General features: G+C 34.5%; 1 protein-coding gene across 1 annotated transcript; it reads right to left on the bottom strand.

Moving 5' to 3' along the window:
• Positions 1-2079: 2079 nt before the first annotated feature.
• Positions 2080-7154, bottom strand: LOC109337559. The gene is made up of 5 exons (XM_019574567.1): positions 5495-7154; positions 4088-4944; positions 3599-3955; positions 2878-3111; positions 2080-2610 (listed from the first exon to the last, which is right to left on the bottom strand). The coding sequence occupies exons 1-5, from the start codon at positions 6681-6683 to the stop codon at positions 2227-2229; spliced, it is 3021 nt and encodes a 1006-aa protein (XP_019430112.1). The 5' UTR covers positions 6684-7154; the 3' UTR covers positions 2080-2226.
• Between the last annotated feature and the right edge of the window lie 5555 nt (positions 7155-12709).

Below are 12709 nucleotides of genomic sequence, written 5' to 3'. Positions count from 1 at the left end.
ACAACAACGTTGGCAGTGGAGGTTGAGGAGACAGTTTTGAGAGAGAGACAATAGGGAGAAGATGCAAAAATAGAAAGGGGTTAGAGTTTTAATTTTTAACCCATGAATAGGCCCAAAAAACCCATCACTGCCCAATTGTTTTAAAAAAATTGTCCATAGCCCCTCCACTGCAATACCACCATGGCTGCTTTTTTTAGCAAAAGACGAATAGGACCATATGGCAGGATTTCCCAAATGGCTAATGGCGGTAGCCCAAAAAATGCCACCGTCATCCGCCATGGCGCCACCATGGCCGCAATTGGGCAACACTACCAGCATGTGTCTCTTCTTAGCAGGCATCTGGTGGTCTTGGCGGTGGCATAATAATACAATCTTTGGAAATTCTACTTGGGACATTTCTTAAGTCTCATGTAATGTCCACCATGATTTCAGGGGTTGGTGTGTTATTGATACTATGTCGAATGAGACAACTCTGTCGAGCATCCATTCGTATTGTCTGAAAGCTGAAAGGGTAAAACTTAATGTGAACGGTAGTTGTAGTTTACATGATCAAACGATTGGAGGAGGTGGTGTGATCTGCAATCATGACAGTCTTTGATTATCAGGATTTAGTGAGAACTTTGGAATTGAATCTTCTATTTTAGCTGAGCTTCTAGCCATTAAACATGGTCTTGAGTTAGCTTGGAAGTTGGGTCATTGTCAGGTTACTTTGGAGAGTGACTGTGTTGAAGCAATTCATCTCATTTCTGATAAGGTGTAGATTCACTTAGATCCTATTTCTTGAGTACTTCATAACATCTGTGAGTTGCTTAGGAGGAATTGCGATGTTCGACTTAACATATCTACAGAGAGGGAAATATGATGGCGAATTACATGTGTAAACTTAGTTTTGGTCTTCATATGGTCTTGAGAATCTGAGATTCTCCACCTACAGTAGCACTATCCATCCTGCAGATGGATCTTTCCCCTATGCTTTAGTTTCTTTTTGTTATTTATTTCCGATGTACCAAAAAAAGAAGCAAAAAGTTGTTTTTATTGCACTTAGATGAAAATAATTGAATATAATAGATATGCTTTAATTGTTGTGGGTCCTCCTCACCTTATCAATTACTAATCTGGGATGAAATGATGACATGCAGCGTTTAAATTTTTTTAATTGTTTAAATTTTAAAATATATTTAATTACAATTTTTTTAAATCATGAAATGAATTTTGCTTCTCACATTCGTGTCCTTGACTCTCCCAAAGTACAAGAGAGATCCCAACCCGTCAATTAGTATTTATTCTCCCATTTATCTTCTAATTTTGATTCATTTATGAAGATTCATTCTTTTGGTTTTATAGTGCTCTTACCAGGGGAGGGGAGTACAAAAGAAAAGGTAATAACGTTGTTGATCTCTTCCCTTCATCAAAAAACAAAGATATGATATTTGAAGCCCTGACAAAGAATGAGGACCATTTGAGATATATGGGGTAAAACAGAAGATATTATAAGATGAATTTGATCCTCCTTGAAATTAAAATTTGTATAGTTCTATATGTTCTTTTGTATCTATCTTTCAACATGGTGAATGTAATAGTGTATGTGCAATGTGGCTAGTAGATTAATGTTCTGAACATGAAGTAACTCATTTGCAGCATCCATGCATGAAAAGTTTCAATGTATATGTGCAATTTTAGCCTTCTCCTTTTGGCAAGTTCAGCCTAATCAACTTTGCCATTAAATGATGGACAAGAAGTAAAAGATTAATATCACTTTCTCTTGACAATGAATTTCAAGGGTGTGCAACTCCTAAGAGTCCAATACTGGTATATGAGAAGAAAATAAAGTTGTTTAATTTTAATTTTTTTATTGAAAAAATAAATTAAAATTATAGTCATTGAATATTTTTTTTGCAATCTGTCACGACCCTTATGCAGTATTGGTCTCTTCAGTATCTAAGACTAAGATATAGGAACAAAGATCACTGAATTAAAAAGAAAAATTCTAAACACATAAAATAACATTTTTATATTACATGGAGAACATTAATTGGCTTAAGACATGAGGATATAATCATTTTGAGACACATAATCCCTATTCAAGATATAGATGGCTTTTAGCACTTGCCAAAGTGCACCACTTCATGAATCCTCTGACAAAACCTCATTTGTTTATTTGCTGGGAATGTTTGGTTCAATGACACTTGGTTGCACCAAGTCTTCATGGGTGATATTACATATTGGTCAATCATTTTCAACCAGTTCTGTGATATATCCATTTTCTAAGCTATCCTTTGGTTTTTCTGGCTTTGGTTCATCAACATTCTCAAGCAGAACTTCAGGCTCTTTCATGTGTGTTATGTTGCTCACATTGTCACTTTCTTCTACTGATTTAGATGCAACTAAGGTTTCATTCTTGTTCATTTGTTGTTCATTGGCTTCATTGCTGTTAACTATATCAGACTTTTCAAAAGTTTCTTCAACAGATTCACTTTGTGAATAATTCTCAATATCAGCTTCAGCATTAGTAGATGGTTCTGCATCAGTCTCTTGTCTAATTGATATTAGAGGTTTGTTTTCTCTGTGAAACTCTGAGGGTGGTTCAGTTGTCATAGAATTCAATGGTACCTGCCCAGTTAACAAAAAAAATGTATGTACTAAGTAAATGTATTAGTTAATTGAGATTAATATCTATACATGGTCAATATAAAGTTATATACAGAGTCAGTATATCAACGGTCATTCATTTGTATTGCTCTTATTTGAGAGTCAATAATAATGATACGAATGATGAATAATATGTTGATAATATAACAAACTCTTACATTATTGGTGCATAAGCTATATATATATATATACATCAAAAGTGCATCAATTTTAAAGATCAAATGTTACTTTATCATTCACTAATTCTCTTGACTTCTCAAACATATCCTCAGCAGTTGTCTCTTCAACTAGTCTAGTGGATTCAACATGAGTCTCTTGTCTAATATGGTGGGTAGAATTGTCTTCACTATTCTCCTCACCCTTTAGATTGTCATGCTCTTCCTTGTTGCTGGCTTCTGAATCATTCATGTTGCCAAAGATATTTGTTTCTTCAATGGAATTCTCTGAGGGATTAGTGTGCTCCTGGTCAATGTCACAAATAATGTGCAAATTAAGGCTTCAAACTTTAATTTTCTGATTTTATTTTCATTGGAAAAGGAAAGCAGAGCTAGCTTTGTTTCACCTGTCAAGAACACAAGAGGAACAAGATGTCCTATTCTAATTTCTTTATTTCACCTGTTTTACCGGAATAAAGATCTTCCAAGTTTTAGTCTCATAATATTTTGTTCAAATATAAGAGGGTGAACTTGGCATAACGAAAAGGTTGTTGGTTAGTGACTATGAGGTCATGAATTTAAATTATGGAAATAGTTTCTACGCTTGCGGGGGTAAGTTTGCGTATATTTACCATCCCGAAACTCAACTAAGTAGGAGCCTCGTGCAGTGGGTTGCTCATTCTGCCTATTCTGACACGTCTACCGAATACTATTTTAGTTATATACCTGGTTAGTAGTTATTAAGTTTATAATACAGATAAAATGAACAAACCATTTGCTGTCAGGATACATACCTGGGAATGATTAAAGTCAACATTAAGTGATTCATCTATTGCATCATCCATCAAAGTTTGAATATTTTGAGGCATAGTGTCAAGTGGGGGTTCATTATTTAATGTTTCTTGTGACACATCCTCTATATTATATTGCTGAGCACCAATATGCATATGTTGATTATTAACTGGTGACATAGGGTCTGGTAATACAGATCTTGGTGATGATGCAACTGAGGAGGTAGAAGTTTCATCAATTGATTCTTGTAGCACAAGTAATGAGTTCTGTGTGTTATGTTGATCTATGGCTGTTGAGTTATTCATCTCATTATTAACCTCTGCCTCATTTATGAAATTCTGTGATAACATGTTCCATTCCTGTGAAACAAGTAAAAAAAAAGTTAAAATGACAAGAATATTCTTTGTTTCAATAGTTGGACCAGCTACGGTTAAGGTTGTTTGACAATTAGACTAACAATCTTATTACAGAATATCACCAAAATGACTCACCTCTATTTTTTCTGAGTTTGTTTCATTATGTAAATGATCCACAGAGCTATCTATAAACCCCTTTTGAGGTGATGAGACATGTGGAGAATTAGATGATTGAGGTGCTTCAATTTCCCCCACAGAATGTTGCATATAATCAAAGATGTGATCACTATTCATTGCATAAGTTGGAGTATTATCAAGCATCTCATATTTTGAGGAAAAAGAGCTTACACCAGCTACATTTTCTTCATCTATTTGTCTTTCACAAATGGGTGAAGTAATATCCATTGATGAGTTGTTGTTTCCTTCTGCAGTAACTCCTTGTGCTTCTCCTCTTCCATGGAATGAGGCTTCCCACAATTCTTCGCTCCCGGAACTAACATTTCTATCAATGTCTCCATCATATATTATTGAGTCTCTATCAGTTGTTGAATTGGTCTCAGCAATCTCTTCAATTGTTGATGCTGATGAACCAACTTCGGAAACCTCGACTTGTAAGTCGGAAGCTATGGAATATGTTGGTGTGTGACAAATGCGCCTATGGTTAGAAAACAAGTCATGCTTCTTATCAAATGGAGATGGAATTTGTTCTTCATTTAGAGTACTACTAGTAGATATTGGGAATTTAAGGAACCTTTGATGAGGTACACGAAATCTTAGTCCTAACTTCTCTGAAATTCTAGATGTTTCTGACATAGATTTTGTTTCACGTGAATTCTCCACTTTATCATTTTTCATGTCATCCATATTCATTTTACATTGTTCATTCTCTTCATGTGTTGTTTCTGCTCCCTCTCTTGGTGCATTGTCTGCTTGAAATCCACTACCTTCAGTGTACAACAACTGGTCAATTAACCAATCATGGTTTCCCTTATCTGCAAGAGTAATATACATAAGTTAGAAACATTGTTTCATGATAAACTTCTACCAAAATTTCCTCCATAGCTACCCAGTGAAAGAGATTTCCACTTAGTGGGATTAGGGAGGATAGATACATGCAGTTTTACTATCGTAAGCAAAAATGTTATTTCCAAGATTTTAACCTATCATCTCCAAATAACAAAGCAAACAATCTTACTATTGTGTCTAGGCTCACCCTTTGAAGCATAAGCACATAGTAAAATTAAAGTCATAAATGCATCACACAAAACAAACCAAAGGCAATTAAACTAAATTTCCCATAAAAAATTGACCTACAGGGCACATTTTGATGTCAAAATCATGTAAATTGTAATCCTAAACTCACTTTGAATGCTTGAACCTAGAGTTTACTTAGTTTCGCAATTTACTTGAACTCATGAGGTTGACAAAAGCAGAGTTTATATGCGAGTTAACTCATTTTTCTATCCTAAGATCCTAAACTAATCGGAGTTTAAGAGTTAACTCGTGAGTTGAGCACTACTATGAGGAGATAGTAGTTGTCACCTGAAAGCCATCTAGACCGAGGGTATGCAAGCCTATCTGAATACTTCCTCTGATTATGAAGGAAGGAGTTGTAATCTCTTGCTCCATGATTTGCTTTGGATTCTGATGGGATATTGAGGCCTAAACTAAAGCTTTCATGCCTACAGAATGCTATGTCTCTCTGGTTAAATATAAATTCTTGATCAAAATTCTCTCTTGTAATGCAAGGCCTATCTTCATAATTATCATCACGAATGTCATATGGGCTCCTTGGTATATATGATGGGGCAGAACCAGGTATTTCTAAACCTTCAAAGTTATTTGGAGAATCAAGAACATTGCTTTTTGCAATAAACAATGGTGCAATTGATTTTGTATCAATTAGACCATTCTCAAGCTGCATTTTCATTAGTTTTCCTTCTCTTCTTCTAGCTATGAGACTCTCTAGCCTTTTGTTTTTCTCCATCTCAGAAAACCCAAGTACCATGAGGTTCTTCTGATCATCCTCATTCCACTCTATAGCTTTGTTCCTATCTTCTTCCGACCTTACATCTTCGTCATCATCATCATCATCATCATCATCGTTTTCATCCTCTATCTTTTCATTATCCATCTCCACCAAGTCTATCATTGAAGGTTCAGATCTTAAGGTTTTCCTTCTATGAGCCTTGGATTTTTCACTAGACAATCCACATGAATTCTCTCCTTTCTCGAAATATTTCGCATCCTTATCTTCTTTGTTACTTTTAGTGAACTCATTTTGAAACACTTCTGATAAATCCTTGGCATTCTCTTCTAAGCCACCATATTCATCCCATTTTTTATCTCTAAAACTTTCCCCTCTGGTTGTGGCATTCTGTGATGGATACTTGCGAAGCAAGTCACGTCTCGTGGTGTTGTTCGAAGTGTTTTGATATTTTGGTTCATCCCTTTTCTTCTCTCCCTTATCATCATCCTTTTTCTTGGCATATTTGAGCTCAGTTTTCTCTGAACTCCAAAAGATTCTCACAAAAATTGAACCACAAACAAGAAAAGGGGACAAATAAGCCAAGAAGCTGAATATATAAGAAAGGAATAGATATAGGATGAAGAAGAAGAACAAAACTCCTGAAATCAGTGGATGCTTCTGTAGAAATGTGTAACTAGACTTAGCTGAAACCTGAAAAACTTTGCACAAAGGAAGTAGAAATTTATGTACATTCAAACCCATTTTTGTTTCTCTGAATTCTACAACAATGCTCAAACTAAAATGCTTTCAAGCTTGTGGGGGAAATGTATCTGTCACAAACCAAAAATTGGAAAACTCAAATTGTGGACTTTTTATTCATCACTAGACCCAAACAAGGAACTTTAATCATTACAATAAAATGTGGCATAGTTGTTACAAACCCCTTTGTAGAAATATTTATAGAAAATTTGGGTTTTTGCTATAGGAAAAATGTTCATAAACATTGACTAATGGGGATTGGCATTGTATACAAAGCTATTATTTAATTAGTGTTCTAGCTGAAGAACAATTTAGGATAACAAAAATGTAACATTGATTTGATTTGGTACTAGGTTCACAGAAACCAACCAGAAAATTGAAAAAAACTAAAGAAGGAATAATAGAGAGTCAACTAGCCCCAAATGGTGCTTTGCAACAAACACATGTTTGATCTTCCCCTATAAATGGTTAGCCATTGAATTATGACAATTTACTTCTCTTTTTTAAGGAAACATTATGTTTGGCTGAAAATTTCATATGATCCTCATATTTAGCAATTATATACTATATTATGTAGCCGTAGTAGCAATGTCCAATGTTGTATTAATTGTTTGATCTTCCCCCACAATGCTATGAAATTTCAGGAAATATTTCAGCGACAATAATAGCAACATATTCTATAGAGTAAAAATCTTTTTTGATATTGAACTCTCTACTATTAAATTACAAAATAAATGTAAATTTCAAATTTTTCTAAAGGTAATATCTTTATAGTCAACTTAAAAATAGGAGACAATGTTATGTAATATGTTAAATGAATGTATAAAGGACTATGTTGCTATCATTTGTCATTATAAAGATGCTTCAATCAATTTGATAAGATTATATATCCTCATTTATGTCTCATTTGGTGCCTCTAGTTAATAAAAAAAACTTTATTCATTTAAAAAGAAAAATTATAAAAACATAAATTAATATTTTAATATTATTTTATGAAGCTTGATTGATTTGGACTATAAGGACAAAAAAATTATGTGATAGGATCTTTATCCCATTGAACTAGCACCGCTTTTTATTTACTTCAATGCTATCATTTCTCCACAATATATAATTTCTTTTAATTAGTTTTTTATTATTAAAAATAAATAAATAATAGTCTAATATATCCGTAGATGATAGACATTTTTACAAAAACCCATATACAATTACATGGAAATATTTGATTTTGCATTTTTTTTCCCAATTAGCCCCTAAACAAGCCAACTTACGAATTGGATTAGTTTTCTTTGCATTTAATTTCAGTTAGCTTTTTACGAACACTGCTTAATAATTTAACTAATCTGATTAGCACTTGATCTTTTGTATATAAAAGGAATTTCATAATTCAATGACTACTACTATGTGGTAACATTTTTGAGGAGAAAACTGAGTCAATATAATTTTTTTAAAAGTTGAACCAATGATATTAATTATAAGTAACATATGGAGTTATACAAATCAGCATGTAGTAAAGGAGGGGGAAAAGTGTTTATAGGCTTGGAAAGGGCAGTGAAAGAAATACATTAAAAATGAAATGGAAAAATATTGGTGAAGGACAAAAATATTAAGAAAAGATAAAATAACTATTTTTAAATGTTTTTCAATGAAGTTTTGATTGTTTGCATTCTAATATACTAAACACTAAAGATAAAGGTCAAACTATACATTATGTCATAGGATTTGGGAGTTTGAGATTAAAGAAACTTTGAAACTGATGGAGAATGACAAAGCAATTGGACCAGGTTATTATATTTATTGAGGTTTGGAAGATTTTAGGAGAGCATAAAAACGTTTGACTCACAAAATTGTTTAATGAAGTCTAAGATATTAAATGAGTGAAGGAGAAGCACTTCAGTCCAAATTTATAAGATCAAGAGAGATATATAAAGTTGTGCAAACTATAAGGGGATTAAACTCATGAGCCATAATATAAAGCTACCAGAGATGATAATTAAGTGGAAGTTGAGACAAAAGAGACGCATTACCGAAGTTCATTAATTTGGATGAAGTTGCTACAACGATTGGTTGAGAAATATGAAAGGGACAAATGACTTTAATGTGGTTTTCATTAATTTGGAGGAGGCGTGTGAAAGTGTTCATAGGGGTGTATTGTGCAAAAATCTAGAGAAGAAAGAAGTTCTGATTGCCTATATTTGAACAATTAATGATATTTATCATGGGGTCAAGACTGGTGTGAGAACAAAGTATCACAAGATTCTCATATTTCTGTAGGACAATACTACTGGTCATAAATATCGTTAATTGCTCAGATGTAGGCAATGAGACTTCTTTATGTCTTTAGTAAATATATCTAAGAATTGATACCATGACACATGTTTTATGTAGATGACATTGACATAGTTAAAGAATCGAGAGATGAATTAATTGGAAAACTGGAAATGTGGAAACAATCTCTATAAGTGGAGGTAGGATATTATTAAATAAGAAAAGCTATTGAGAAAGAATGAGAATAATCGAATTCGGTTATTTTGGTTGTGTATTGAAAATTATGCAAAACTTTATTGAATTGGAATTGATTACATAATGATGCAATGTGTTAATTTATACAAAAGGAATCTATCTTAATTAATCAAAGATAATAATAATCTATCTTAAATGAAGATTATAGGAAGATATGATATAAATTATGGAAGATATGGAATATTGCTTGTATCGCATGTAATGTCTATTTTGTCCCTGCTGATGCATTAGCCTTGTTTCTTGATCGAGCCAAGCTGACCGTGTCTTGGTTGATTTCTGGTCGAGTTGAGTTGATTTGTGTGGCTAGGCCAATGTTGCTTGCTGACCGTGTCAAGTTGGCATGTCTGACCGTGTGTGCCTTGTCTACTGATTGTGCCAAGTTGGCTTGCGTGACCGTGTCTGCCTCATTTTATGACCGTGCAAGATTTGTGTGTATGACCGAGTGTGGTGCACCATTTTGGCCAAGGCTGACCGAGCCATTTGTAGTATCTGTCTCGGTTAGATTATTGTTGTTTGACCGATGATTTAATGTTTTGGTCAGTGCATCTGCAAGTTGCAGATTGGATGGAACAAGGAGTAGTTTTAAAGAGCCCTTGATACATGCCTCTCGTACAGTGTGACAATCAACCTCGATATGTTTGGTTCTTTCATGAAAGACATGGTTGGATGCAATGTGAAGTGCATATTGGTTATCACAGTACATTGTGGTTGGTGTAGAGGGTGAGAGGTGTAAGTCTTCTAGTAAGTAGGAAAGATATTTGATTTCACAAGTGGTGATAGCCATGGCTCTATATTTTGCCTCACAAGAACTTCTGGAGATTGTCCTTTGTTTCTTGGATTTCCATGAGATAAGTGATTTACACAAGTAAATGCAATAACCAGTGACATATCTTCTTGTATCAGGGCATGAAGCCCAATCACTGTCACTATATGCTTGTAGATGTATGGCAGATGTTGTAGGAAAAAATAAACCAAGAGCAGGTGTGCCTTTGAGATATCGTAGGACCTTTAATGTAGTGTTGTGATGAGTGATAGTTGGATTTGCCATAAATTGTGCAAGTTGATGGACCACAAAGGCTATGTCTAGTCCGGTGTTGGTCAAGTAAATAAGCATGCCAATAAGTCGTCTATATGCAGGAGTTTCAGAAAGTGGAGAACTAGAACCTTGGTATAAATGTGTTCCATTAGTCATGGGAGTGGATGATGGTTTGCAGCCAAGTAATCCTGCATCTAAGATAATTTCTAAGGTATACTTTTGTTGGTTAATGGAGATTCCTGCTCTGTTCCTTGAAATTTCTAATCCAAGGAAATACTTGAGATTTCCAAGGTCTTTGATATTGAATGTTTGATGCAGTAAGGTTTTCAGTTTGTTAAGATCTTTTATGTTGTTGCCAGTAAGAATTATGTCATCTACATAAACCAAAACAATAGAGATTGAATCGTTTGAAATATGTTTGATGAAGAGAGAATAATCATGGTTGGATTTTGCATGGCCATTCTTGATTAGGAATGTGGAAAGCTTGGAAAACCATTGCCGGCTAGCTTGCTTTAGCTCATTGAGTGATTTTTGGAGTTTGCATACTTGATGTGGTGAAGCATGTTCAAGACCGGGAGGTAACTTCATGTATACTTCTTCATTTAAATCTCCATGAAGAAATGCACTGTTAACATCTAGTTGTTTTAAGTGCCAATTGAATATGGATGTTAGTGCCAAGATCAATCTGACTGTGCTAATTTTGACTACTGGGGAGAAAGTGTCCATATAGTCTACATCCTCAGTTTGTGTATAACCCTTTGCCACTAATCTTGCTTTATATCTTTCAATACTGCCATCAGCTTTATATTTGATTTTGAAGACCCATTTGCAGCCTATTGCTTTCTTGGTGCTAGGTAAATCTGTGAGGAACCCAATATTATTTTGTTTGAGGGCTGCAAGTTCCTTATTAATGGCTTCTCTCCAATTAGGATCAATGACTACTTTAGAGTATGTTTGAGGTTCTGTGTGAGTAGAAATTGAAAGGGTAGTGGATTTGTGTTTGGAAGATAGTTTGTCATAGCAAATGTAGTTAGATAGAGGGTAAGGTTGAGTGGTGGTGGTGGTTAGATTGGTTTGATTTAGAAGTGTACAATGATAGTCTTTTATGTATGATGGTGGTTTGGAAATTCTATTACTCTTTCGCAGGGGAACTAGTGTTGTTGTGAGGATTGATATCAGTTGGATTTGGAGTGGAGTTTGTGGATTGTGATGTATCGGGTAAGGGTGTGTTTGGTATATGTCGGATTGGATGATTATGGTTAAAGAAGATGTCATCATAGGAACTAGGACCTTTGGGTTTGTGGTGGAGGATTGAGGTATGTGTTAGGGATTGATGAGGTATGGTGTTGATATGGAAATGTGAGTTCACTGAAAATCACATTTCTACTTACTTCCAATGCTCTAGTGTTGAGGTGTAGGATAACATAACCTTTGGTGCCATTTTTGTATCCTAAAAATATACATTTACTTGCTCTAGGGTCTAGCTTAGATCTTTCATGTGCCATTGTGCTAGTATAAACAAAGAGAGCCAAATACTTTGAGAAGTTGTAGATCTGGTTTGCCTTGATATAGTGTTTCGTGAGGTGAATTTTTGTTTAAGGTAGGTGTAGGAAGAAGGTTAATAATATGCACAAAATGCTTTAAAGCATAACACCGATAAATTTTGGGAATATGGCTTTGGATAAGTAATGCTCTTGTTACATTCAATAAGTGCTGATATTTCCTTTCCACCACACCATTCTGTTCTGGTGTATACCTGCATGAGGTTTGGTGTTGAATTCCTTTCCCTGAATAGAATGACACCATGGAAAATTCCATGCCATTATCACTTCTTACCACCTTTACCTTTGTGGAAAATTGTGCTTCTGCCATTGCAATGAAACTCTGCAATAGATAGGATGCCTCACTTTTTTTCTTTTAAAAGATATACCCAAGTATATCTAGAATAGTCATCAATGATGGTTAAGAAATACTTATATCCATGTATGGATATGGTGGAGATTGGTCCCCAAATGTCAACATGGATCATATCAAGGGGCTTCAAGGAGTGTGTTTGACTCTGAGGAAAACTCAGTTTTCTTTGTTTTGCTAAGTGACAAGTATCACATACTTTGCCTTTAGTAAAAGATATGAAAGGAGACTTTGTCTTAATGATCTCTATACAAGATGGATAAGCATGAGCTAATCTTAAATGCCATAAGTCTGAGTTGCATACATTTACAGAATTGACAATAGAAAAAGAAATCCCACATTGATATCTAATAGCCTTCAACACATATAATCCATTTGTGATTTCAGTTGTACCAATCTTCCTCAAAGAGTTGTTCTCTTGGATTGTACAGCAAGATGCATTCAATAATAATGTGCAGGAGGAATCTAATGTCAATCTTGGAATGGAAAGCATATAGTATGCAAAAGAAGGTAGATATAGAACATTATGAATGGTTATGTGTTTGTTTAAAGGTATGGTTCC

This window comes from Lupinus angustifolius, unplaced genomic scaffold (genome assembly GCF_001865875.1).
Source record: "Lupinus angustifolius cultivar Tanjil unplaced genomic scaffold, LupAngTanjil_v1.0 Scaffold_8_112, whole genome shotgun sequence".
NCBI lineage: Eukaryota > Viridiplantae > Streptophyta > Magnoliopsida > Fabales > Fabaceae > Lupinus > Lupinus angustifolius.
This window is presented reverse-complemented; position numbering and strand designations above follow the sequence as displayed.

Coding starts and splice junctions, on each gene's coding strand:
- LOC109337559 (XM_019574567.1), bottom strand. CDS start 6,683: ATGGGTTTGAATGTACATAAATTTCTACTTCCTTTGTGCAAAGTTTTT. Junction 3,956..4,087: donor CAAACTCAGAAAAAATAGAG/GTGAGTCATTTT, acceptor CTTGTTTCACAG/GAATGGAACATGTTATCACA. Junction 2,611..2,877: donor GAGAATTAGTGAATGATAAA/GTAACATTTGAT, acceptor TTAACTGGGCAG/GTACCATTGAATTCTATGAC.